The 24551-nt window shown below is 36.7% G+C and overlaps 1 protein-coding gene across 1 annotated transcript in view; it reads right to left on the bottom strand.

Annotated features, from left to right (window-relative positions):
• The window catches only part of Lrp4 (LDL receptor related protein 4), a 904868-nt gene that overhangs the window by 165156 nt on the left and 715161 nt on the right, over window positions 1-24551 (bottom strand). Inside the window, exons 23-24 of the mRNA XM_090386734.1 lie at window positions 16217-16379; window positions 2453-2675 (exon numbers count right to left, since the gene is read on the bottom strand). Of these exons, the coding sequence (XP_090242860.1) occupies window positions 2453-2675; window positions 16217-16379 (386 nt within the window). The remainder of the gene's footprint in view (window positions 1-2452; window positions 2676-16216; window positions 16380-24551) is intronic.

The following is a 24551-nucleotide window of genomic DNA, read 5'->3' as shown; positions in this document are numbered from 1 at the left end:
CAACAGCACAACCTAAAAACATAGTGGGAAAAAATTAGTATGATTCAAGTTGAGATATGCAGGAACATGATAAATCATGAATCACTGAAATATAACTATGGGAAGTACCCTGTAATGCCAACTTTTCATACTCAAAAAATTTTTTTTTTTATGGAAGTTTTTAAGCCCTTCTTCAGAGACACACTGTGGCTGAGAAATTTTTCTCAATGTGGTCCTGCTTGTTAACAGGAGAGACTGTTTTATAGGTATGGGATAAATTTAATAGAAAGGTGCAAGAATATTTGTTGATGCTCTCAAGGCAGTGTTTTCTGGGTCAGAAAACCATTAGTTGGGGGGCTACACAGACTAATAGTTTAACAGTAACCACAGACAGAGATGTAAGTGATTCTTGCACTGCTTCTAGTGGAACATGCAGCAGCCACCTGGAAAGTAAGGTTGGGGAGTACTAGGCCTGCTGGGGATCCTCATGGAACAAGAAAATATATAGGCTGTATTAGGATTATCAAGAGTAAAAACAGTTGCATGTATACGCATGTACACTAATTAGCATTGGTGTACATGTAAGTAAATAAATTCAATAAATTTGAAGTACTGATAAATCAAGAAATGAAGACATTGTAAGGATATCAGAGAAGTGGTGTCACTCCAGATATACAGGATGCAGAATTTGAATATAGGGAGTACAATGTATACATAAAGGATAAACAGGACAGGATGGGGGTTATGCTCTTAGGTAAGAAGCACATAAAATCAAAGGCAGTGCATCCAGTTGACATGGGTGGCATGGGTCTGCAATGTTCAGTCAGTTTGGTGTAACAAAAGCACTGGGAAAACAAAAATGAGAGTAGGAGTGTTGATAGGCCTACTGATTGTGATGAGTACAATGAATGACTGCATAGACATATGCAGTGGGCCAGTAAATCAGATGTTTGGGTTTATGATTTTATTGGTGCATTAGTGACAAAGGCTGTTATTGCCAAGACAAAATTATCAAATGATAAAAATAAGCTCTGGTAACCTTTGAAAAAGATTATCTAGTCAGAAGGTTGCATAAGTAAAAGACTGTATATGGATTAAAAATATATGCAGTATTTTATATATATGTATATAAATTAATAAGTTAAGAATTTAAAAGCAGCTGACACACTGTCATTGTCAGATAAAATCTGAATGAGTATATAAGGTTAAGTAAGATGGTTGAAAGCAGTAAAATGTGTCATTAAAATCTGTACAGTCAATTAAAATATGTGTATGAGAAAAAAGTGTCAGAGGCTCACACACACACACACAGGGGGATCATGAGCCCTCAGCAAAAAAGAATGTGTCAAATTGAAAAGAACTGTAAAGAGAAAGTTCCTCCTTCACAGCATAGCTGAGCAAGAACAACTTCCTCTTTACAATTCCTGTGTAGACTAGACTGCCATAGTTCAATCACAGGCTTTATCTGTAATCGAACCGTGTCAGCTGGTTCAATTACAAATTGAGGTCTTAAATGATTTCTTTTGCTGAATCCGAGACTGGATATACTCAAAGAATTGGAATATAAAATAAACTGTTGGTATTGGCAAGTTCTGATTTGATCCGTGGCTAACTCTACAGCATACAGCTCTGCAATGTATATGATGCATTTAGGGAGAATCTGCTTGGATACAGTATCATCTGGAAAGGCAGCAGCAGATCCCACACATGATTCCAACTTCAAGCAGCCTGTACATCTGGTGAGTATGGGCTTGGGACACTCAGGGTCCTGAGCTGGATATCATCATTCTTCTTTTTCTTGGTGATTTCCTTCTACTTCTCTCTCTCTCTCTGGGTAATTTGGAATTTTTTTTTTTTTCATTTTTTTGTTGGTGCAGCATAAGCCTTAGGCTTCCTTGTACCATATGGCTAATGATAATAATAATAATAATAATAATAATAATAATAATAAATTGGAAAGGAGTCAGAATTTCAGATTAGTGTTAAACAGAGCTGCAGGTAGACATATAATGGAGTAAATTTTATCCAGTTCTTAAGGGAAAAGTCATGCTAGAATATGAGCATGCCAAGGTGGAAGGGTTTGCTTTGGTTTTTGGGCAATGAATACTGAAAGGAAAATTGGAAGTCTGATGGTGTTGTACAAATTTTCCCATCATGGCTCAAAAATGGATGGCTAAGTAGGATGGTCTGGCAAGAATTTCAGTTTTAAAGAGTACTTCAGAGACAACTGTTTCAGTTGAAGCATTAACAGTGGTTCATTTCCTTCCATGTTCAGGTTCTAGATGTGTATCAAATGTGTTCTTAGTCATTCAGTATAAGTACTACCATACTTCTACTGAATGACTAAGAACACATTTGATAACATCATATACCAAAATACCTTGTGTTTAAAAAGTTTTTTGTTGTTAATGATTCATTTTAATTGTTACACTTATTATTTTTATTAGTATACAAAGCTAACTGCAAAACATACCAACATCATCTATTTGAATAGCATGGATATCCATAAGGCCAGCAAGATTTCCACAAACGGTTTCCATATTCTGCCCTGTTTCTCTGTTTGCTCTTTGAACTGCACGTTTTTCCCAATCTGTCCAGTATATATAGCCTCCTTCTACAGTCAAACCATATGGATGAGGTACATCTTGTACTATAACTTTTCTGTTACTGCCGTCAAAATCTGCAGCTTCTATCACCTATGATATAAGGCTATTTTAAATTCAGATTAATGTTATTAAAAAATGGAAGTACCCTATTTTGTATTATATAAGTAACAGCAATTCCTAACAAGTGGTTAAGATTATAAATCAATTATATTTGATTTCATTATATTCATATCATCATCATAAAACATTGTTTCAGTCCATCACAGTTATAACTCAATCACATCTAGATTTAATAGGGCTGAATTTAAATAATTTTATTTGTTAATATTCTTGTTAATAAATATATTTTTTTATTAACATTCATTTAGAGATAAAATTTATTTGTATTTTTCTACTAAGTTAAACTTGGAATTATAATTATATTTCAATAAGGATATTAAGAAATAATAATATAACTTATCTACAGTTACCGCCCTTTTTTGGATGGAAATTATTGGTTACTGTACATGACACTATACAGAAACTGTCCCTTAAAGTAACCAACAGTTTACCCTGATATGTAAAAATCTGACCTTTGTAGGAATTTTAATTTCATAAAATAAGAATAAACAAGGTTATTCATTTATTTTTATATTAAAAAAATATATATATTGAGATTCACATAATTTAGATAAAGTAGCTTGAGGAGAAAAAAAGTGTGGGATGGCTAGGCTATCAAGAGACACTGCTTTTTATGAGTATTATAAGTGTATGTAACAAAATCACTGACAGGACGAGACAGATGAAAACTGAATATCAGGAATCACTAGCAAAAGAGCTAAAAATGGCATCAGAATTCTTTTCATATGTGAATGTAAAGAGGAAGCCAATGAATCATCAGGTAGGCCTCTTGCTTGAAGTAGAAAATTTAGAGAATGCCTAGAAGTGCAGATGAGTTGAATAGGTACTTTGCAATAATCTTTACAGTTGAAAGGCTATTTGAACTATGAGGGAAAAATGACAAGGCATCAGACTGATGCATATCAAGTGATATAATGATCATGGAGAAGAGTCTATTGGAAAAATTACTGAAACTAAGCAAATCTCCAAGAGTGGATCGCATACTTCCTGTCATACTAAAAGAGGCTGCATAATGAGTGCATCATCTTGTGGGGAAGTTAATAAAATCATCATTAGACTCTCTGACAATATCCTTGGAATGGAGAAGTGATGTCATCTCAGTCCCCAAGGAGGAGGTGCAAAAGACATGATGGGCAAGAACAGATCAGTGATTTTGACTTCACTGGGAAAGATCATGTATTCAGTGATAAAGGTATGATACAGGACCATCTTTATGGGAAAGGTATCCTCAATGGATCACAGCATGATTCATGAAGGAGAAATCATGAAGAACATAACCTGACCAATCTAGTTAATTATTATGATGAAGTCATAAAACTGATGGATGTCAGAAACAACTATGACATTATTTACCTTGACTTCAGTAAAGCTTTAGATATGGTTCCCCATGAAAGGCTATTAAATAAAGTGTAAATTGGAATTATTGGTAAGACATTTCACTGGATAAGAGGCTGACTAAAAGACAGAACACAAGGAAAAGTCATAAACAAACATTCTTTAGGGTGGATGACTGTACTTGTTACACTCATCCATGGAATGAGTGTAACAAGTACTCATACCCATGGAATGAGTATTGGGGACTATACCTGTATGTAACCTTCCTTAATGACATTAATGAGGTGTGAGGGGGAACCTGCCAATGTTTCCTGATGATTTAAAGGTAGGAAGGACAGTTAACAACCTTAACTCTTGCAATCAGAACTGGGCTATTTTTCTTCGAAATACTTAGACCTTTTGAACATATGATCTGAAATATAACCACTGCAGTATAATGCTTCTAAATATAAGGTTGGAGAACAGAACTCCAGGAGTTACAAGCTGGGGGTAAGAGGAATTAAAAGTGGTTTGGAACAAAACATATACAGGGATTATGGTACAATCACATATGAAATTTACCATGGAGTGTAGACATGGTGTTCTATCTATGATATACAGTACCTTCTCAAGTAGGTAAAAGGATGTCATTGTTCCTTTGTATGAACTACTACTCAGATGCCAAACTGATCAACTACATGAAATAAAAAGTAAAGAAAATTGATGAAGTTATAAATATTGTTTTTTTTAAATTTAGCTTGATGTATATGCACCAACAAATATTATATAGTGTATTATTTAAGATCTAGGTTTTATATTACAAGATATAAAATTCATAAAAATAAATATATAAAAAAAATTTGTTCATGTTTTTATAAACTTATGGAATTAATTGATTTGGCAACTGAAAATATGGAAGTTGCAGAAAAAATAAATACGACAAAAGTCATTATAACATTATTCATTATGGAACTTTTAAAAGAAAATCGATATAGGAACTGTTTTATTATTATTGGATTTTGGTATATTGGATGGTACATCCAATGTACCATCACCTCGATTTGTCATAGCCATGTTTAATGGGAGGAATGTATTTCAATAGGTCCATCATGTCTTTTCTCTTTTCTTTCATTACAGATCTATCTCCAAATTGTAAAATGCCCTCACAGCTTGTTCTCTTTGATCAGAAGTGATATTCTGATTACATTTCCTAGCAGACTGACATGGTTTGTTCTTGAAATTTTTTTGCAGGCATTAAATATCCATTCTTATTTTTGTACTGCATTCCTTATAGTCTTTTACGGTTCTGAATATTTTGAGTCCATTTGTCAGGATTCTGGCTCCGTTTCCATCCAGTATTTGAATGATTTGTTTTGGTAGCTGGGTTATGGACAATATTTTCCTTGTTTGAATCTGATGACGATGACTCCAAATAAATTACGAAAACATTTCCTTGAATTCGGGTTTCTGAGTATTGGAAGATCACTACTTTATTACTCTACATGTCACAATAATAATTACTTGCCATCTTTATTTTACACCCATAAATTTTGTTTCTTGTTAACACTTCACAATAACCTTGACTGTGGACAACTGTTGATACCAAACTGGAGTTAACTGAAATGGCTTCAAATATATTAACTGTTATTCAGAAGCAATACATCTTGTGGTGATAAATAGAATTATCAAGGTTAATCATTTGGTTTCTGAAAAGTTAAGCACTAATCATGTGCTCTGGTACTAAAATTGAGAAAATTACAGAAAGTGGAGTTGATCAGTTTTGCCTCTGAGTGGCTCAATTATAAGACACTGGTGAGACTGTATTTAGAATATTGTGTTCAGGTTAGGAGGCAATTTATATTGTGTGAAAACATTATGGGAATCCTGTTGTCTCAAAATTTTACTAGACATGACAGACAACTTATGTGATCGAGACCCACGGGTCTCGATCACATAAGTTGTCTGTCCAACTTCTCAAAAAGGATTCAAAGATGGACAACCAAATTGATGAGAGGTGCTAATCTTGGTTAGGCCACATCTTAAGTACTGCATACAGATCTGGAAGCCTCATTTTAGGAAGGATGTAGATGTGTTTGGATGGGTGCAGAGAAGAAAAATGGGATTAGGAGTAGTAGTAGTAGTAGTAGTGGCATGTGATGCAAGAAAGCAAATGTATGAGCTTATGCAGCATCAGCCAAAAAAAGAAAAAAAAAAAAATCACACCATTCCCTCCAAATGCCTGTCCAGTTCTTCCTTAAATTTATTCACCCTATCAACTTCCACAACGACAGATGGAAGTTTGTTCCAGCAATTAACCACCCGCTAAGGCAAATTTCCACACATCTAATCTACATCTGTCTTTTCTTAATTTGAATTTATGCCCCCTTAGGTTCGTAATCTGAACAAGTGGAAGGATCCCATCAGAATTCAGCATGCTGAACCCATTCAAGGCCTTATACACCTCAATCAGATCACCACGCAGGTGCCTAGTCTCCAGCTACTGCAATTTGCAGAACTTAAGCCTCTCTTGATAAGAGGATCCCTTCATTCCCCTCATCAGTCTTGTTGCCCTTCTCTGTACACGCTCAAGTAAATCTACATCCTTCCTAAAATGAGGCCTCCAGACCTGTATGCAGTACTCAAGGCGTGGCCTGACCATTGCCTTATACAGAGGGATAATCACCTCCTTTTCCCTGCTAGCAAAATTCCTATATATCATTGACAAAACCCCATGACTTGCCCTGGCAGCCTGTCTGCATTGCTCAGAAAACTTCATATCTGCCTGCACAATTACTCCCAGGTCTTTTTCATTTTCTACCACCTTAAGTGTAGTACCACACAGTTGGTACGTTTCTCTGGGGTTACTTCTACCCATATGCAGTACTTTGCATTTGTCAAGGTTAAACTTCAGTTAGCATTAGCATTAGTAGAGGCATATGATGCAAGAAAGCAAGCTTATTCAGCATCAGCCAAAAAAAAAAAAAAAGCACAACCACTACTCCCATTTCACCCCTCCATTCGTTCGAAATACCTGTCCAGCTGAGCCTTAAATTTGTTTAGGCTATCAACTTCAACAACAAGTGATGGAAGTCTATTCCACAAACCAACTGCCCGCTGGCTAAAGGCAAATTTCCGCACACATCTATCCAACATCCGTCCTTCCTCAATTTGAATTTATGCCCTCTCAGGTGATTATTCTGGGCAAGAGGAAGAATCCCATCGGCATTGAGCATGCTCAAGCCATTCAAAGCCTTATACACCTCTATCAGATCACCTCGCTGATGCCTAGTCTCCAGACTCTGTAATTTGCAAAACTTAAGCCTTTCTTTGTAAAAGCAACCCTTTGTTCCATTCACTAATCTTGTTGCCCTTCTCTGTACTTGTTTCAGCAGCTCTACATCCTTCTTGAAATGAGGCCTCCAGACCTGTATACAGTACTCAAGGTGTGGCCTGACCAATGCCTTATACAAGGGAATAATCACATCCCTATCCCTGCTAGAAAAATTCCTGTATATCATTGACAAGACACCATGAGCTACTCTTGAAGCTCGTCTGCACTGCTCAGAGAACTTCATATCTGCCTGCACAATTACCCCCAGGTCCTTTTCATTCTCTACCACTGTCAGCGTAGTACACCAGAGTTGATACGTTAATCTGGGGTTACTGTTTCCCATATGTAGTACTTTACATTTGTCAATGTTAAACTTCATTTGCCACCTGTCAGCCCATCTGCTCAACCTTTCCAGATCCTGTTGCAGCAGCATAGCATCAGTAGTGTCCTTAACAACCCTGCCAACCTTTGTATCGTCTGCAAACTTGGACATTAAGCTTGATATACCATCATCTATATCATTTATAAATACAGAAAACAACAATGGACCCAACACTGAACCCTGGGGAACTCCACTAATAACATTAGTCCACGTTGAGCAGTGTCCATTGATTACCACTCTCTGTCTTCTGCCACTCAACCATCCCTTTATCCATAGCAGCAATTTGCCTCCAATGCCACACTGCTCCAATTTGTGCAGCAGTCTTCCATGCGCAATAGTATCAAAAGCCTTTCTAAGATCCAAATATATAATATCAAAGTTATTCCCTGCATCCAGTTCTTTTGTGACTACATCATAGTATCCAATCAAATTGGTCAGACAAGACCTGCCCTTAACAAAACCATGCTGTGTCTGAGCTATAACTGAATTCTTGTCCAGATGATCCTGCAGTGCTTCTTTAACCAGTGCCTCCATTAATTTTCCTAGAACCGAAGTTAAACTATCAGGTCTATAATTACTTGTGTCAATAATTAGTGAGAGGAACAAAAGGATACACTTACCAAGGAAAACTTCAGTACTGCAAATTGCAGTGTTTGGAAACTAGACACCGAGAGGAAGATCTGATTTAGGTATTGAAAGCTTTGAATGGATTGAGTAAGCTGAATGTTGATGGCATCCATCATCTTGCTCAGCCAATGGACATAAGGGGAGTGAAGAAATTTGCTTTCGGGCAGAGGAGAGATTGACTGTGGGAACAAACTTCCACCTAGTGTTTTTGGAAGAGGGTAGTGTGAATAAATTTAAGGAAGAATTAGACACAGTGCCGGACCAAGGTATTTTCGCACCCCGGGCAGGAAGATTTTTCTGTGCCCCGACAATTCATTTTTTTCATGATTTATAAAATTTTCCACCCCTTAAAGAATGGTGCCCCAGGCAAGGGCCCTGCTAGTCCATGCCTTAATCTGGCACTGATTAGACAAATTACACTGGCCAACATGATTTTTACTGCCACTAATATATCAGTTGTTTACCATAGATTTTGAAAATAATTCTTAAAATTCTGTATCGTGTCAAAATTTCCATGTATATAGGTTTTTTTGTTTACCCATAATATGTATTATAGATAAATGCAAAATATCTACAATTTAGGGGAGTAGATTTTACAATGATCTGTTATATTATTTGCAGATAAATAATGTTTCCATATGCTCATAGGTGGCTGTATAGGGAGGGGTGCCACGTTCACCATTGTCTATCTGCCTTCTACTAATCTCCTTTATGGAAAGGAAACTGTAGTGTGTGTACAGTTTATTTGCATATCCTTTGCACCTTTTTTTCTTTCTTCTGTGTTTTGCTTAGCATTGTATTGTTAAAATGGTTTAATCAGAAACAAAGGAAATGTTTGAATCACCCTGAAAATTTCTGTTATGTGTGCAGAAATTGTCATGGTGATTCAGTTTTTGCACTCTAGTTGCATGATTAGTGATTAGAACAAAACTTCTACTCCACATATGTGCTGTATTACCTGCACATCAAATCTGAGTATGTAACTAACTGGGTAAATCAAAAGTGGACCTTTACTGTTCCTATGGTGTAGTGAGAAGTAGTAGTATACAAATGTGATGCAAGAAATAGCATATGAACTTATGTAGCATCAGACAAAAAAAAAAAAAAAACCAATTTCACACATACATTCCCTCAAAAAGTGTAACCAGTTCCACCTTGAATTTATTTAGGATATCAATTGGCACAACAACAGGTGGAAGTTTGTTGCAGCAATCAACTGCCTGCTGGCATCTATTCTACAACTGTCTTTCTTCAATTTGAATTTATGCCCTCTCAGGTTGGTAATTTGAGCAAGAGGAAGAATCCCATCAGAATTGAGCCTTCTCAACCCATTCAAAGCCTTAACACCTCAATCAAATCACCTCGCAGGTGCCTAGTCGCCAGACAATGCAAATTGAAAAATTTAAGCCTTTCTTGGTAAGACCACCCTTTCGCTCCCCTCACCAATCTTGTTGCCCTTCTCTGCACTTGCTCAAACAACTCTACATCCTTCCTAAAATGAGACCTCCAGTACTGTATGCAGTACTCAAGGTGTGGCCTGAAAATTGCCTTATAAAAGGAGGTAATCACCTCCTTATCCCTCCTAGCAAAATTCCTGTATATCATTGACAATACCCCATGAGCTGCTCTGGCAGCCTGTCTGCACTGCTCAGAAAACTAATATCTGACTGCACAATGGGTTTGTTAAGGGGAAGTCTTGTCTGACCAATTTTATGTGAGAGAAGGCAGAGAGTGGTAATCAATGGAAACAGCTATTCGTGAATTAATGTTATTAGTGGTGTCCCCCAGGGTTCGGTGTTGGGCACATTGTTGTTTTGTATATTTATCAATGATATATTAATGAAGGTATATCAAGCTTAATGTCAAAGTTTGTAGATGATACAAAGGTTGGCAGGGTTGTAAATAACAGTAATGACAGTATGTGACTGTAACAGGATCTGGAAAAGTTGGGCAGATGGGGTGAAAAGTGGCAACTGAAGTTTAACATCGACAAATGCAAAGTACTGCATATGGGTAGTAGTAGTAACCCCAGAGAAATGTACCAACTGTGTGTTACTACACTCAGGGAGGTGGAAAATGAAAAAGACCTGGGGGTAATTGTGCAGTCAGATATGAAATTTTCTGAACAGTGCAGGCAGGCTGCCAGAGCTGGTCATGGAGTTTTGTCAATGATATATAGGAATTTTTCTAGCAGAGACAATGAGGTGATTATCCCTTTGTATAAGGCAATGGTCAGGCCACACCTTGAGTACTGTATACAGGTCTAAAGGCCTCATTTTAGGAAGGATGTAGAGTTGCTAGAACAAGTACAGAGAAGGGCAACAAGATTGGTGAGGGGAACAAAGGGGTGCACTTATGAAGAAAGGCTTAAGTTCTGCAAGTTGCAGCATCTGGAGACTAGGCACCTTCGAGGTGATCTGATTGAGGTGTATAAGGCTTTGAATGGTTTGAGCAGGCTCAATGCTGATGGAATATTTCCACTTGCTCAGATTAAGAACCTGAGGGGGGGGCATAGATTCAAACTGAGGAAAGACAGTTGTAGAATAGATGTGCGGAAGTTTGCCTTTAGCCAGTGGGTAGTTGATTGCTGGAACAGATTTCCATCTGTCATTGTGGAAGTTGATAGCTTAAATAAATTCAAGAAGTGGACAAACATTTTGAATGAATGGATGGGTGAAATGGGAAGTTTTTTTTTTTTTTTTTTTGACTGATGCTGTATAAGCTTGCTTTCTTGCATCATATGCCTCTACTAATACTAATGCTAAAACATTGTGCAGCAGTGGGAAAAGAGGGAGGAATTTTTAACAGGGAGAAGTAATATACAATACTTTCTACTGACTGAACCAAAAAAAGGTTCTTCTTCCACTTTTGCATATAAAATTTGGATTAACCAAGCATTCAACATGGCTGTCTGCATCTAATAACTTCTTGAATAAATGAATTCCTGATTACAGGAATGAATGGACAATATGGCAGAAGTGCAGAAATGAAATGGTCTCAGTTCACATGTCAGTCGTTGTTTTTTTTTTTTTGTTTTTTGTTATCAGTTTATTAAATATATAAATGATGAATTATTAACTATTTGCTTATCATATTATTACTCATAGCAGAAACATTAAATACATGTTAATATATTAAACTGTTATTAAAACACAGGAAGAAATAAGTAAACTGCATTATGAACACATTAGCAGTATTACTACAATTGTTTAATCCATCCAAACTTCCGCTGGCTAAAGGCAAATTTCTGCACATCTATTCTACATTATTCAAGAGCATGTTAAAAGCCATTTCCAGGGCCAATCAGAGGGCCATTTTTCTATCAAACAACCAATCAATGACAATATCTATCTGTCTGGACATACTAGAAAATTTAGTGTTCTGCAGATCAACGACATGAAGAATGACAATGAATTCTATATTCCTGTTCATCATGATGGAGTGCCACTGCACCTGCAAGGGACTGGAAGAAATTGACCAATTATGTGACCCCAAGGAATCCTGGTCTCCCACCAAATGACTTCTTATTGTAACATGGGAAGAACATTGTCTGCAGTGAAAAGATTGGCGATATGGTTCACTTAAAAGAATCCACTGCTAGAGCAAACTGAAAGCATTTAACTGTTAGTGGATAACAATGTCATTAGAGATTTTTGAATGAATATGAACAGAAACTGGGTATCAATAAGATGTGTGTCATGCTGTTAAAGGCACATACAATGAAGTTGTATAATACCATTACAAAATCCTTTTGAGATTAATAAAATAAACAAAATTATAATGTACAAAAACTGTTTTGGTCGGTAATCATAAAAACAAAAGTATACAATGTTCAGTAAGAACCTGTTTTTTAAAATCTTACAACCCCTAATCATTTGTGGAAACCACATATTTCAATGCCTGCAGTGAAAGAAACAAAATTGTAACTCCACACCTTTATTATTAGAGGTTTTTATTTTTTTATATATTGCTTTGTTGCCAACTTAGATTTCATATGCTATTGACAGGTTTATATATATTCGCTAACTGAGGCTACCCATTATCTAATGAGAAACCAGTAGTCTTGAACCAGTTACCAGGTTTTAAAGTTGCTAATATCTTTTAAACAAATAGCATCACTTTTGATGATGTTTATTTATTTAAAAGATATCAGAAAGTCAGGTTGACTTATGGATAACAATGTCATCTTGAACACAAGAAGCAGCCTAAGCACTGCTATTTGTTTAGAGGTAGCAAGGGGCGCCCAAACATTGATGGTCAACCTTCATTTAGCCTCACAGGAAAGGCTAATGCATCCTCAAAGATGGAAATAAATGCAAAAATGTTTATTATTTTCAAATTATCTCAATGGATGCATTGAGGTATAATCCTTACCTTTAAGTCTTATTGGGAATTTTAATTGGATAAGGAATTTTAATTGAAAGGCTTTTGTTTGTACACTGGCCACTTACTCACACTTCGCCACCTGTCATCTGATGAATGACAGTCTTGAAACAGCAGTCATGAGTGCTTTAGGCTTTAAAGAAATTGTGGATTTGCCTTTTGTGATCCACTTGTTTAAAAGATGTTAGCAACATAGGTTGTTGCTGCTGCTGCTAGATTTCAATGGCATAAGAGCCTCCTGAGCCAAATTGTGCCTGCTCATAATTTATTTAAACAACATAGGTCAATTAATGGATAACAATATTATCTCAATATGGGCATAAGCACAAGTCTTGAAGGATAATTTTAAGCTGCCGTCAACAGGAACACCTCCAGGAACTGATATACCAGGTGTCATGAACAGAAAATAAATGAACCAAAATGTGTTAAATTTTCAAATTATTGCATTTATTTGTTATTTTTAAAACTGAATCTTCAATTACTTTTACAGATATACATAGTATTTTACAGTGGGCACTCTATTAGGTACACCTATCCTTTTATGAAATGGAGCACTCGTTCAGTATCCAACATCATGCAATATAAAATAGATAGGCAGACATGCTGTATTCAGTGGAAAAGATGAAAGCTTTAACTATGAGGTAGGGGCACAAAATTTCAAAATTCCTTTGTGCATATGAAAATTTGAAAAATCAGCATAAATAAATTCAAAATTGTTCAATTTTTGATGCCACCTATATTTTTAATCTTTACTGAACATAACAGTGAAAAATCCATTTTCTTTGTTAAAAACATATTTCTAATTAATTTTTGACAATTAAAATCCCTTTAGAACTAGTGGCAAGTGAATGCAAATTTTAAACTGTGCCTATGCTTTGATCAGAGGAAATACATCAATAACAGGAGTGCTCACTGCACGAAATGTGAAGTGTGCACGTAAACAGCTTGATTCCAGATGCACGAAGCCAGAGAGTGCTACCAATTAGAGGGAAGTGCGTGGCAGTAAAGTGAAATTACTATCAATAATTCTTTGTGACATATCAATAATTAGGTTTTTGTGATATATGCATATAATTAGGTTTAACTTCATGAATTTTTCTATACTGTGTGATAATTAACAGACATTTCTGGAATTTTCTGCAAATAAAGAAAACATTTTCTTCAAAGGTATTAATAGTTTCAACTATGTGGACAGAGCGGATGAAGCACAAATTGCTGAAATATTGTTGGGGTCGAACTGACCCCATGTGATTAACACAGAATTAACTGACATTGAACATGTAGCTCCCCAGTCACCAGTAAAATAACATAAAAAAACGCCCCTCAGAGTATGGTGTTGAGCTTCTTACAGTTTTATCAAATTTAATGGTTTAGTTTACAGATACACAGATAGGAATGGTGGTGGTTAATGACAGTAATCAGTGCACCATGGGATATCAAGTTTAATGTCTAAGTTTGCAGATGATACAAAGGTTGGCAGGGTCGTTAAGGACACTACTGACGCTATGCTGCTGCAACAGGATCTGGAAAGGTTGAACAGATGGGCTGAGAGGTGGCAAATGAAGTTTAACATTGACAAATGTAAAGTACTACATATGGGTAACAGTAACCCCAGAGCAATGTATCAACTCTGCGGTACTACACTGACAGTGGTGGAGAATGAAAAGGACCTGGGGGTAATTGTGCAGGCAGATATGAAGTTCTCTGAGCAGTGCAGACGAGCTGCAAGAGTAGCTCATGGTGTCTTGTCAATGATATACAGGAATTTTTCTAGCAGGGATAAGGAGGTGATTATTCCCTTGTATAAGGCAATGGTTAGGCCACATCTTGAGTACTGTATACAGGTCTGGAGGCCTCATTTCAAGAAGGATGTAGAGCTGCTGGAACGGGTACAGAGAAGGACAAGATTAGTAAATAGAACAAAGGGTTGCTCTTACGAAGAAAGGCTTAAGTTTTGCAAATTACAGAGTCTGGAGACTAGGCACCGGCGAGGTGATCTGATAGAGGTGTATAAGGCTTTGAATGGTTTGAGCATGCTCAATGCCAATGGGATTCTTCATCTTTCTCAGAATAATCACCTCAGAGGGCATAAATTCAAATTGAGGAAGGACGGATGTTGGATAGATGTGTGCGGAAATTTGCCTTTAGCCAGCGGGCAGTTGGTTTGTGGAATAGACTTCCATCACTTGTTGTTGAAGTTGATAGCCTAAACAAATTTAAAGCTCAACTGGACAGGTATTTCGAACGAACGGAGGGGTGAAATGGGAGAGGGTTTTTTTTTTTTTTTTTTTTTTTTTGGCTGATGCTGAATAAGCTTGCTTTCTTGCATCATATGCCTCTGCTAATGCTAATGCTAATACCCCAGGAGCTCACATATGGTGAGTATGGGCTTGGCACACACACACAGAGTTCTGAGCTGCATATCATCATTCTTCTCTTTCTTGGTGATTCCTTTCTACTTCTCTCTCTCTCTCTCTCAGGGGTAACTCGGAAATTTGTTTTGGCTGTTGCAGCATAAGCCTCATGCTGCAACATGAGCCTCATGCTGCAATATGGCTTCCTTGCAATATATGGCTAATAAATAATAATAATAATAATATCAGTATTGGAATGGTGGTTAATGGTATATGACAGCAATCAGTGTAGGTAAGATCCCAACAAGATCTGCACCAATTAAGCATCCAAATGAGCATTCGTGGGATGAGACAGAGTTAACTCTTCAGAATCTGCAAATTATCCAATTTGCAACAACCACAGGAAGCAGTTGTTGCAAATTATGGATCAGCATCCAAGTGGCATGCTTTGGACATCTTATTGAAGTGAGGACTAACTACTTTTGTAAATCTGACATTTTTATTTACAGCATGCAACATTTATTATCAGTCAGGGCTATCTAGTTGTAGCATAAGGCTTAAAAAGGTTAGAAACAGAGAATAGGGTATTCTGGCCTTGGGGACACAATGAATCTGGCCTGTGAACTGTGTTTTCTAGGGCAGGTTTTCCTGCTTTTGAAATAAAGAAACCTGTGGCAGAATTTCCATGTGAAACTCTGCCTCTTATACATCTGACTCAAGGGCTTCAATAAGGTCCTTGATTCACTGATGTGATATGAACCAAGACCTACCCAAACATGTGCCAAGTGAAAAATCCATTCATCTATGGAGACCTGTTAAAGTTAGGAAAAAGTGCTGTATTTGGGAGAAATGAATACTCCTAATCTCTCTCTCTCTCTCTCTAAAATTTAAAATAAGTTGTGTGGCTTGATTACATAAACTCAGAAAAATACTTTATTTTGCCATTGGTTATGTTAACTCAGCAGAATATTTTATTTTGCCATTAGCTGAAATGAAAATTAAGGGCTTTTGTTTAATTTTAATATTAATATTATTATAGAAAACACCTCAATTTGTATGCTAAATTCCAACTGCAGATACATATGTTTACATAATTCTGTTCAAAGATCATCACACTTACATGTGTTCTGGCATCAGCCCAAACTAATTTCAAACCTGGCCTATCAATAGTTAATCCATTTGGCCAACCTAGATTATCTCCAATAATAATAACTCTGTTTTGACCATCTAAGTCTGCTCTCTCTATTCTTGGCTGGTTTCCCCAATCTGCCCAGTACATAAAGCTGGAAAGAAAAAAATGAAAATCTACTGAAATTAGGTATTTGATCAATCTATAATTTTAAAATATGAAAATGCTGATATGTAAGTGCAAGCACGCACGCACGCAAGCACATGCACACACGCACACAATTTCAGTCTTTTTTTAATGTTTTATTTTAATAGTAGTTACAGATGTACTTGACTTTTTTCTTGTTTCTTTTGATTTTTAGTAAAATAAATGGACATTGATAATACACTTTATTTTTAGATGAGGAAGATGCATGTGCAGTTTAGACTACAAATAACACATACTGTACTCCATGAAAAGTTCTTTTTTGGGACTGAATTATTTTTTGATATCCAATGAATTTTTTTTTTATTTTGACATTTAATTTAGCACTTTTATCATGCTTGTAATTTCAAATAAACTAGCACAGAAATTAACACTGAAATTATATAAAGAAGCAATTTGTCTACAGGAGCAACAATCTTATCAGATACCACAAGCCTCAGTGAATAAAAAACACAAAGAACACAGCATTTCAATAATCTATAAAACTTTCTAAAGGGCTGGGCTGAGTTGCTGTGGTTTTTGCTATGACAACCTTCATCTCAAAGTATTTTAAGTATTTTGTGAGATCAAGAAAAGAGTGCATTTGAGATTAAATAAAAACCATTACATATTCCATCTCCCCAAGATACTTCCTAGACACTTTTTTCTTCAAGTGATGTCTCAACTCAACCTAAAAACACTTTTGTACCACATGTAAAGATTGCAGCTAAATGTGACAAGTGACTTGAAGGTGCTAACTGCTATCCACAACCTAGCAATTAAAATAAATAAATTATAGAAAACTATAAAACCACAAAATGAAAAAAAAAAATAATAATAAATAAATAAAAAATAATAAGTAAGTGCTAGTACACACCTAGGAAGGTGTGTACTAGCAGTACACACCTTCCTAGGTGTGTACTGCTAGTACACACCTAGGAAGTGTCAAGGGACTGTTCAAAGATAAGGCATAATTGCTGCCTAAAATAATATTAGGAAACCTCATTCCTGCACCACTCATAAGCAAACACCTATTAAAAAAAACACAAAAGAAAGTTTTGTTATAACTTGACCATGGAGAATCTGCCAGGGTGGAATTCCTGGATCTTTTGTATTTCTGTCATGGCCTGCATATTACCAGCAAAGCAATCTTGCCTTGATGCAAATGAGAACAATAAAGACAGACTGAAATGAAAATACTTGCTCAACCCTTTCACAAATGAGTTTGTTGCACATGTATGGTGAATACCCCATAGTGAATTTTTTTCTCTTTTATGAAAACCCCAAACATAAAAGGTATTAGAACCTAGAGTACTTAGTGATGTGCATGGGTGAAGGCTGAAGACAGAAGATGGAAGACTGATTCCATTACTGTTCCCAGGCTCATTTTCCTTTTTAATCAATTCTATATAATTTAGGTAACTTCCTCCACTTTATTAGAGTCTCATTTATCAAGCCACTGTTCCTTTCCATTGGACCAGGTGTGTGCAGCAAAACCATTTCAACTAGCATGCCACAGGTTGGAACTCTTTTGGCCACACTTGACTCCTTAATTCACAACTCATCTCCCAAGCAGATGACTTGAAAATATGAGCCATTTCTAAGACCCTTGAGGAGACTACTAGCAACAACTTAACAACTTACCTAGCAATTATAAAAACATATTTCTTGTCCTTTGGTGTATCTATAAATACTCAAAAATCATGCCATCTTACTATCTCCAAAAAGAAGGCACTTTTCCTAATTTTCCCAAATATTTCTGGCCAAACAAATCCAACAGTACCTGTGCATAAAGATTTGGCAATCTATTTTTATAAGAAATTTCTTTTTAATATTCATCTTCAAAAACTTAAAACTTCGACTCTAAAAAGAACATGGCTATTAAAGCAAAATCTGGTATATATTAACAATTCAGCTGACATCTAAAAATTTATCGAGGTGTTTGTTTATTCCTCCATTTTTTATGGGTCTAACCTGTAATCTGAAGAACCTTCTAGTAGTTTACCAGCTCCTGAAATGGACTAATCAGTGCACTTAATATTGATCTAGCACTATTTATTAATATTTATGTTTTTATCATTTTTTGATTTGATATACACATATATTTAATGTAATATATGCTTTTGATGTGAAAACATTTATAGCGGCACCTAACAATGGAATGTAACGAAAAAAGAAATTGTTGAGAAATATTTGTATTGTTGCAGTCATAAGACTAATACTTGTATTGTTGCAATCATACTATTCAACAAATGGCTAATTATGCTATTGGCTTGGATTTCACTAACCTTTTCCAAGCCAAGAATGTTTTCACATAAAATAAACATCTTTCATACGTACAAGGTACATACATGTTTTTTTTTTATATTATATTAAGATCTGTGTAAGCCCTTTGGGCTTTTTCTGTCCAGGTTTCAAATGTCTTGTAAATTTATTCATATATAAAATAAATGGTTATTTAAACCTGCTGACATTAGACTTGAATTCCCAGGAAATAAACGTGAAGGAAGGTTGTTCCAAACAACAGAAATAGAAGGCACAAGTGAGGAGAAGGAAAAATTAATGTGAGTTTGCAGTTGGCCAGTGAATAGATGTGGACTTGTTGTGGCATATGTTTGGTCTGGTTTTGAAAAGAGTAGTGGAATTATAGATGCCAATTCAAAAGAACAGTCCCCTTGGAAGTATCCGTATAAAAGGCATGCAAAAGAAATTGAATGTCTATGGACATAGAAAGAAGCAAGAGAGAGAGACTTCATAAAAGAGGGATCATTAATTATCCTGAGTGTCCTCTTTTGAAGAGAGTTTGGGAACTTTGGAGAGGTTTTGAGGGGAACATCAAGATATAGGAATATTCCAAGGTAGGCAGGTAGGTCGGCCTTAATTATTTGTTCTATGATTCCTTTTGCTTTAAAGCAGAAAGCTGTGCTTGATATTCCTATTGTGCAATTCATCTGTTGCCTCTAATGCTCTTTAAACTTCTCTAATAACTCAGACAGCTTTGACTTCCTTTCTTTTAAACTCAGCTTTCTCCAGTCTATCTTCCCTAAAAGTAAGGTAATTTTTTTCTTGGTGATTTTACCATTCATAACTACAGTTGGCCTCAGTTTTCTAATTATATGGATCTAGCTGGAGGAGATACTGAGGCTTTTACAATTATTAATAATTTTATCCAATTGTTCATTTATCTACCAGAATATCAGACAATCCTAACTACCCATCCTTTACACCCACAACCAGTGGTATGCTTGTAAATTTTTAACAACTGGCTTGTTAAAAAAAAAAAAAAAAAGACCAAGAATATGTGTGTATATATTTATTGTAAGTTTTACTGATTTACAACAATTTGGAATAAAAAAATTTCAAACTAATAAAATATCCATTTTTTTATTATAATTTCCATACAGACAATTGATTCTTACAAAATGTTGTTGTTGACTTTTGCCAAGTTCTTGTATCCATAGTCAATCTATGGTTGCCATACAACCATTAGTTGACAAATAGAGCTGCATCCCAATCCGCTAACTCTTTTCCCAATAAATTTATCTTCATTAAATCCAATATGTGATCTATTGTTAAACTATTTCCCGCCCTTGTACAAATTATATTCATTAAACTGAAACATCATTTATCTACCAGCTTATCATCCAAATGGCGATAACCATTGTGGATTGAAGTGTGTGCCACTCCAGTTTATAGCCATTGTCGGTGTGAGCTGGTTCCAGCACATCACTGCCCACAACTCTTAAAAGTACAAGGTTAGCAATCCAATAGGTATCTTTGACCACAAATTGGTGCTATCTCTTCTCCAATGGAACTTCGCTCTCTCCCATGGCTATTCTCAGCCTCATGTAGTTTGGCATTACAAGAATGCAAATAGGATGATCAGTAAGATTCCTATTCTTTTTTCCCTTGGTTTACTAGTATTAAATCTTTTGATCCTAATGGTTGCTGAAAAGGTGTCAGTGAAATTATTCTTGAAGGAATGAAATACTTTATTATACATTCCACAATAAAATCTTATCCCATATCTAAACTTTGGTTTTCCAATAAATGTGCTAAGGCTGTTCAAGATTAAGAATATAGCTTGTAGCAATTGGCTTGAATCCAAATCTCCAGCTTCATATTCTGCCCATTCTGGCTATTTTAAAGCTTGCAAAAATCAGTTCAAACTCAATTTTAAACAGGTAAGAGTAGAAAACTTGCTCTTGTCCAAATAGTATTCAAGCATTCTGGTCTCTTGTCAAAGGTAACGAGGCCACAAATTCTGTCTGTAAACATTCTCACCACTGTTACAATCTGATGGTTCGACTGCATCCTCAGTCAAAGTTGACTTACTAGTATTCTTATTTTTCTTGTAATTCTTATACCAATGATCTTGGAAAACCAAAATCTGCTTTCCTTTTCCCCATCATACCCAATATGCTCTATACAATAGAGTCTATGGTGTCCTGACAGAAGGATGTGAGAATTCTGAACCACTTGATGCCAAGAAAGCTGCAGGTCCTAAAGGCATTTTTCCACTTATTCTCAAAATATGCTCCTGTTCTGTGTTGCCTTTTTACAATTTTCTATTCTACTAGTGTTTTTATCCCTCCTTTCCAAATTATCTTCCCACTGAACTTACTTCTATTCTTTCTGAAGTTAACTCCATCTGTTAAACTATCATAAAACAGACATATAAGTTAGTGTAAATGAATATGTCTATACACAATAAATTAACTGAAGTTATTACAGTGGCATCATTTCATTACATCTCACATTGTGAATACCTTCACAACGAGTTACCTATCTGGTTACACTTCGAATAAGTAATGTTTCCCCAATAGAGAGACTGTTACATATTCTCAGCAGATACCATCACTGAGATGGCCATTTCAGGGCTATTTGGCCCCTCATTGGTGGGTGAGTTGGTACTTAGCATTAGCATTAGTAGAGGCATTTGATGCAAGAAAGCAAGCTTATGCAGCATCAGCCAAAAAAAACCACTTCCACTTCACCCCTCTGTTTGTTCGAAATACCTGTCCAAAAAAAAAAAAAAAAAAAAAAAAAATTGCAGCCATTATCAACCCACTGCAGGATGGAAGTCTCCTCAACAATTCATGCTGAGGGAAAATGGACCATAATCTGCCACGCTGGTCCAGTGCGGGTTGGCAGATCGACCGTATTCAGCAGTCAGGGGCTTGAACCCCGGTCTACTCAAAGAGCGTGTGCCACTGCACTCCCGCTCCTGACCACTCGGCTACGGAGGCGCTGTCCAGCTGAGCCTTAAATTTATTTAGGCTATCAACTTCCACGACAAGGGATGGAAGTCTGTTCCACCAACCAACTACCCGCTGGCTAAAGGCAAATTTCCGCACGTCTATCCTACATCTGTCTTTTCTCAATTTGAATTTATGCCCTCTCAGGTGATTATTCTGAGCAAGAGGAAGAATCCCATCAGCATTGAGCATGCTCAAACCATTCAAGGCTTTATACACCTCTATCAGATCACTTCGCTGGTGCCTAGTCTCCAGATGCTGCAACTTGCAGAAATTAAGCCTTTCTTCATAGGTGCACCCCTTTGTTCCCCTCACCAATCTTGTTGCCCTTCTCTGTACTTGTTCTAGCAACTCTACATCCTTCCTAAAATGAGGCCTTTAGACCTGTATACAGTACTCAAGGTGTGGCCTGACCATTGCCTTATACAAGGGAATAATCACCTCATTGTCTCTGCTAGAAAAATTCCTGTATATCATTGGCAATACACCATGAGCTACTCTTGTAGCCTGTTTGCACTACTCAGAGAACTTCAATCTGCCTGCACAATTACCCCCAGGTCTTTTTCATTCTCTACCACTGTCAATGTAGTACCACAGAGTTGATACGTTGCTCTGGGGTTGCTGTTTCCCATATGTAGTACTTTACATTTGTCAATGTTAAACTTCATTTGCCACCTCTCAGCCCATCTGCTCATCCTTTCCAGATCCTGTTGCAGCAGCATAGTGTCAGTAGTGTCCTTGACAACAATGCCAACCGTTGTATCATCTGCAAACTTGGACATTAAGCTTGATATACCATCATCAATATCATTTATAAATACAGAAAACAATAATGGACCCAACACTGAACCCTGAGGGACTTGACTAATAACATTAATCCACGATGAGCAGTGTCCATTGATTACCACTCTCTGTCTTCTCCCCCTCAACCACCCCTTTATCCATAGCAGCAATTTGCCTCCAATGCCACACTGCTCCAATTTGTGCAGCAGTCTTCCATGTGCAACAGTATCAAAAGCCTTTCTAAGATCCAAGTATATAATATCAAAGTTATTCCCTGCATCCAGTTCTTTTGTGACTGCATCATAGTATCCAATCAAATTGGTCGGGCAAGACTTCCCCTTAACAAAACCATGCTGTGTCCGAGCTATAACTGAAGTCTTGTCTAGATGATCCTACAGTGCTTCTTTAACCAGTGCCTCCATTAATTTTCCTGGAACAGAAGTTAAACTCACAGGTCTATAATTACTTGTGTCAGCCTTTGATCCTCCTTTGTGAATTGGGGTCACATTTGCACATCTCCAGTCTGTGGGTACCTCCCCTGAGTCCAAGGAAGCTCTCATAATTATGGCTAAGGGTTTGCTTACTTCCTTTGCTGCCTCGTTTAATATAACTGGATAGATCCCATCCACCCCAGATGCCTTTCTTGTGTTTGTCTTCAACAATTTCTCCTCCACTTTACTCTCAGTTATTACAAGATTCTCTAGCTTACTGCCAGAGTTGAATACACCTCTGGCATTCCCCTCACTGAATAACTCCTCATGTGTGAATGTCGATGCAAAATATTCATTTAGTTTGTTAGCTACCTGAGCAGGATCATGAACAGTTGAACCATCGATATCAAGTGGACCAATCTGATTCATCCCCTTCCTTCTAGAGTTTACATAAGTAAAGAACCCTTTGCTGTTTTTCTTTGCATCCCTTGCCAAAGATTTCTCGTAATCTGCCTTCGCCTGCCTAACCTCCTTTGTAACTTGGTTACAGATCGACTTGTATCTATCATAGGCTTCTGTGTCACGTGTTAATTTGTATGTATCCCAAACATTTTTCTTCTCTGCCATATGTCTCATTAGTTCATCTGACATCCGTTTAGGCCTAAACCTTCAACAATATTTCTTAGTTAGTATGTAAAGCCTAATAGCTTCCAAGATAAGTTCTTTGAATGCTTCCCATTTTGAATTTGCTGTTGGTAACATCATCAGTTGGTCCCACTGTATAGAATTTAAGTACTGTCTCAGACCATCTTAGTTGCCTTTACGAAAGCAATAACCCTTCCCTTTACTCCTAACGGGAGTACCTCTTTGAGTAAGTCCCACTTCAGCACACTGTGATCACTGCCACCTAGTGGTTCATTTATCTGCAGATTCTTAATGCATGAAGAATCACTACTGATAGGGAGTAATACTCTTGATTTGATTAAATCAAGAGTATTACTCCCTCTAGTTGCCTCCCGAACATGCTGATGTAGAAAACAATCATCCAATAAATCCACAAAAGCCTTGGTAGTGTGTGAGTGACCAGCCCACAAATTCCAGTCAATATCTGGGAAATTAAAATCCCCCAATATAAGACTCTCTGATGTATTGGCCCACTCTATTTCCCTGTACAGTTTCTTATTATACTCATCAGAGTCATTAGGCCTATAGCACACTCCTAACTCTCAATTTTGATCTCCCAATGATCATGTCACACCAAACTGACTAGACACTGCACTGTCCAGTGGCTTCACTTCCTTGGATTTTATGTGTTTCTTAACTAATAGCATAACCCCTCCTCCCTTCCTATCCTGTCTATCCTTTCTGTAGACGTTGTACTCCCCAAATTCCAGTTCTGCATTCCTTATATCTGTGTGACACCATGTCTCTGATATCCCAACAATATCTGCCTTTGATGTTTTGAGCAATACCTCAAATTCATCAAATTTATTTACTAAACTCCTAGCATTGGTGTACACGCAAGTATACATGCACCTGTTTCTATTCTTAGCTACCCTAACACAACCCATGTGTTTACTTATACCGCAATGACTCCCAGCAGTCTCTGAAATATCCTGCATCTTGTTTTTCAGGCTTCTGCTCATTCCAATAGAAGCAGTGCAAGAATCA

The sequence above is a fragment of the Mastigoproctus giganteus genome, chromosome 12 (assembly GCF_048544385.1).
Source record: "Mastigoproctus giganteus isolate SK-2022 chromosome 12, ASM4854438v1, whole genome shotgun sequence".
Classification (NCBI taxonomy): domain Eukaryota; kingdom Metazoa; phylum Arthropoda; class Arachnida; order Uropygi; family Thelyphonidae; genus Mastigoproctus; species Mastigoproctus giganteus.
The sequence above is the reverse complement of the archived record's forward strand: the minus strand, read 5'-3'. Positions and strand labels throughout refer to the sequence as shown.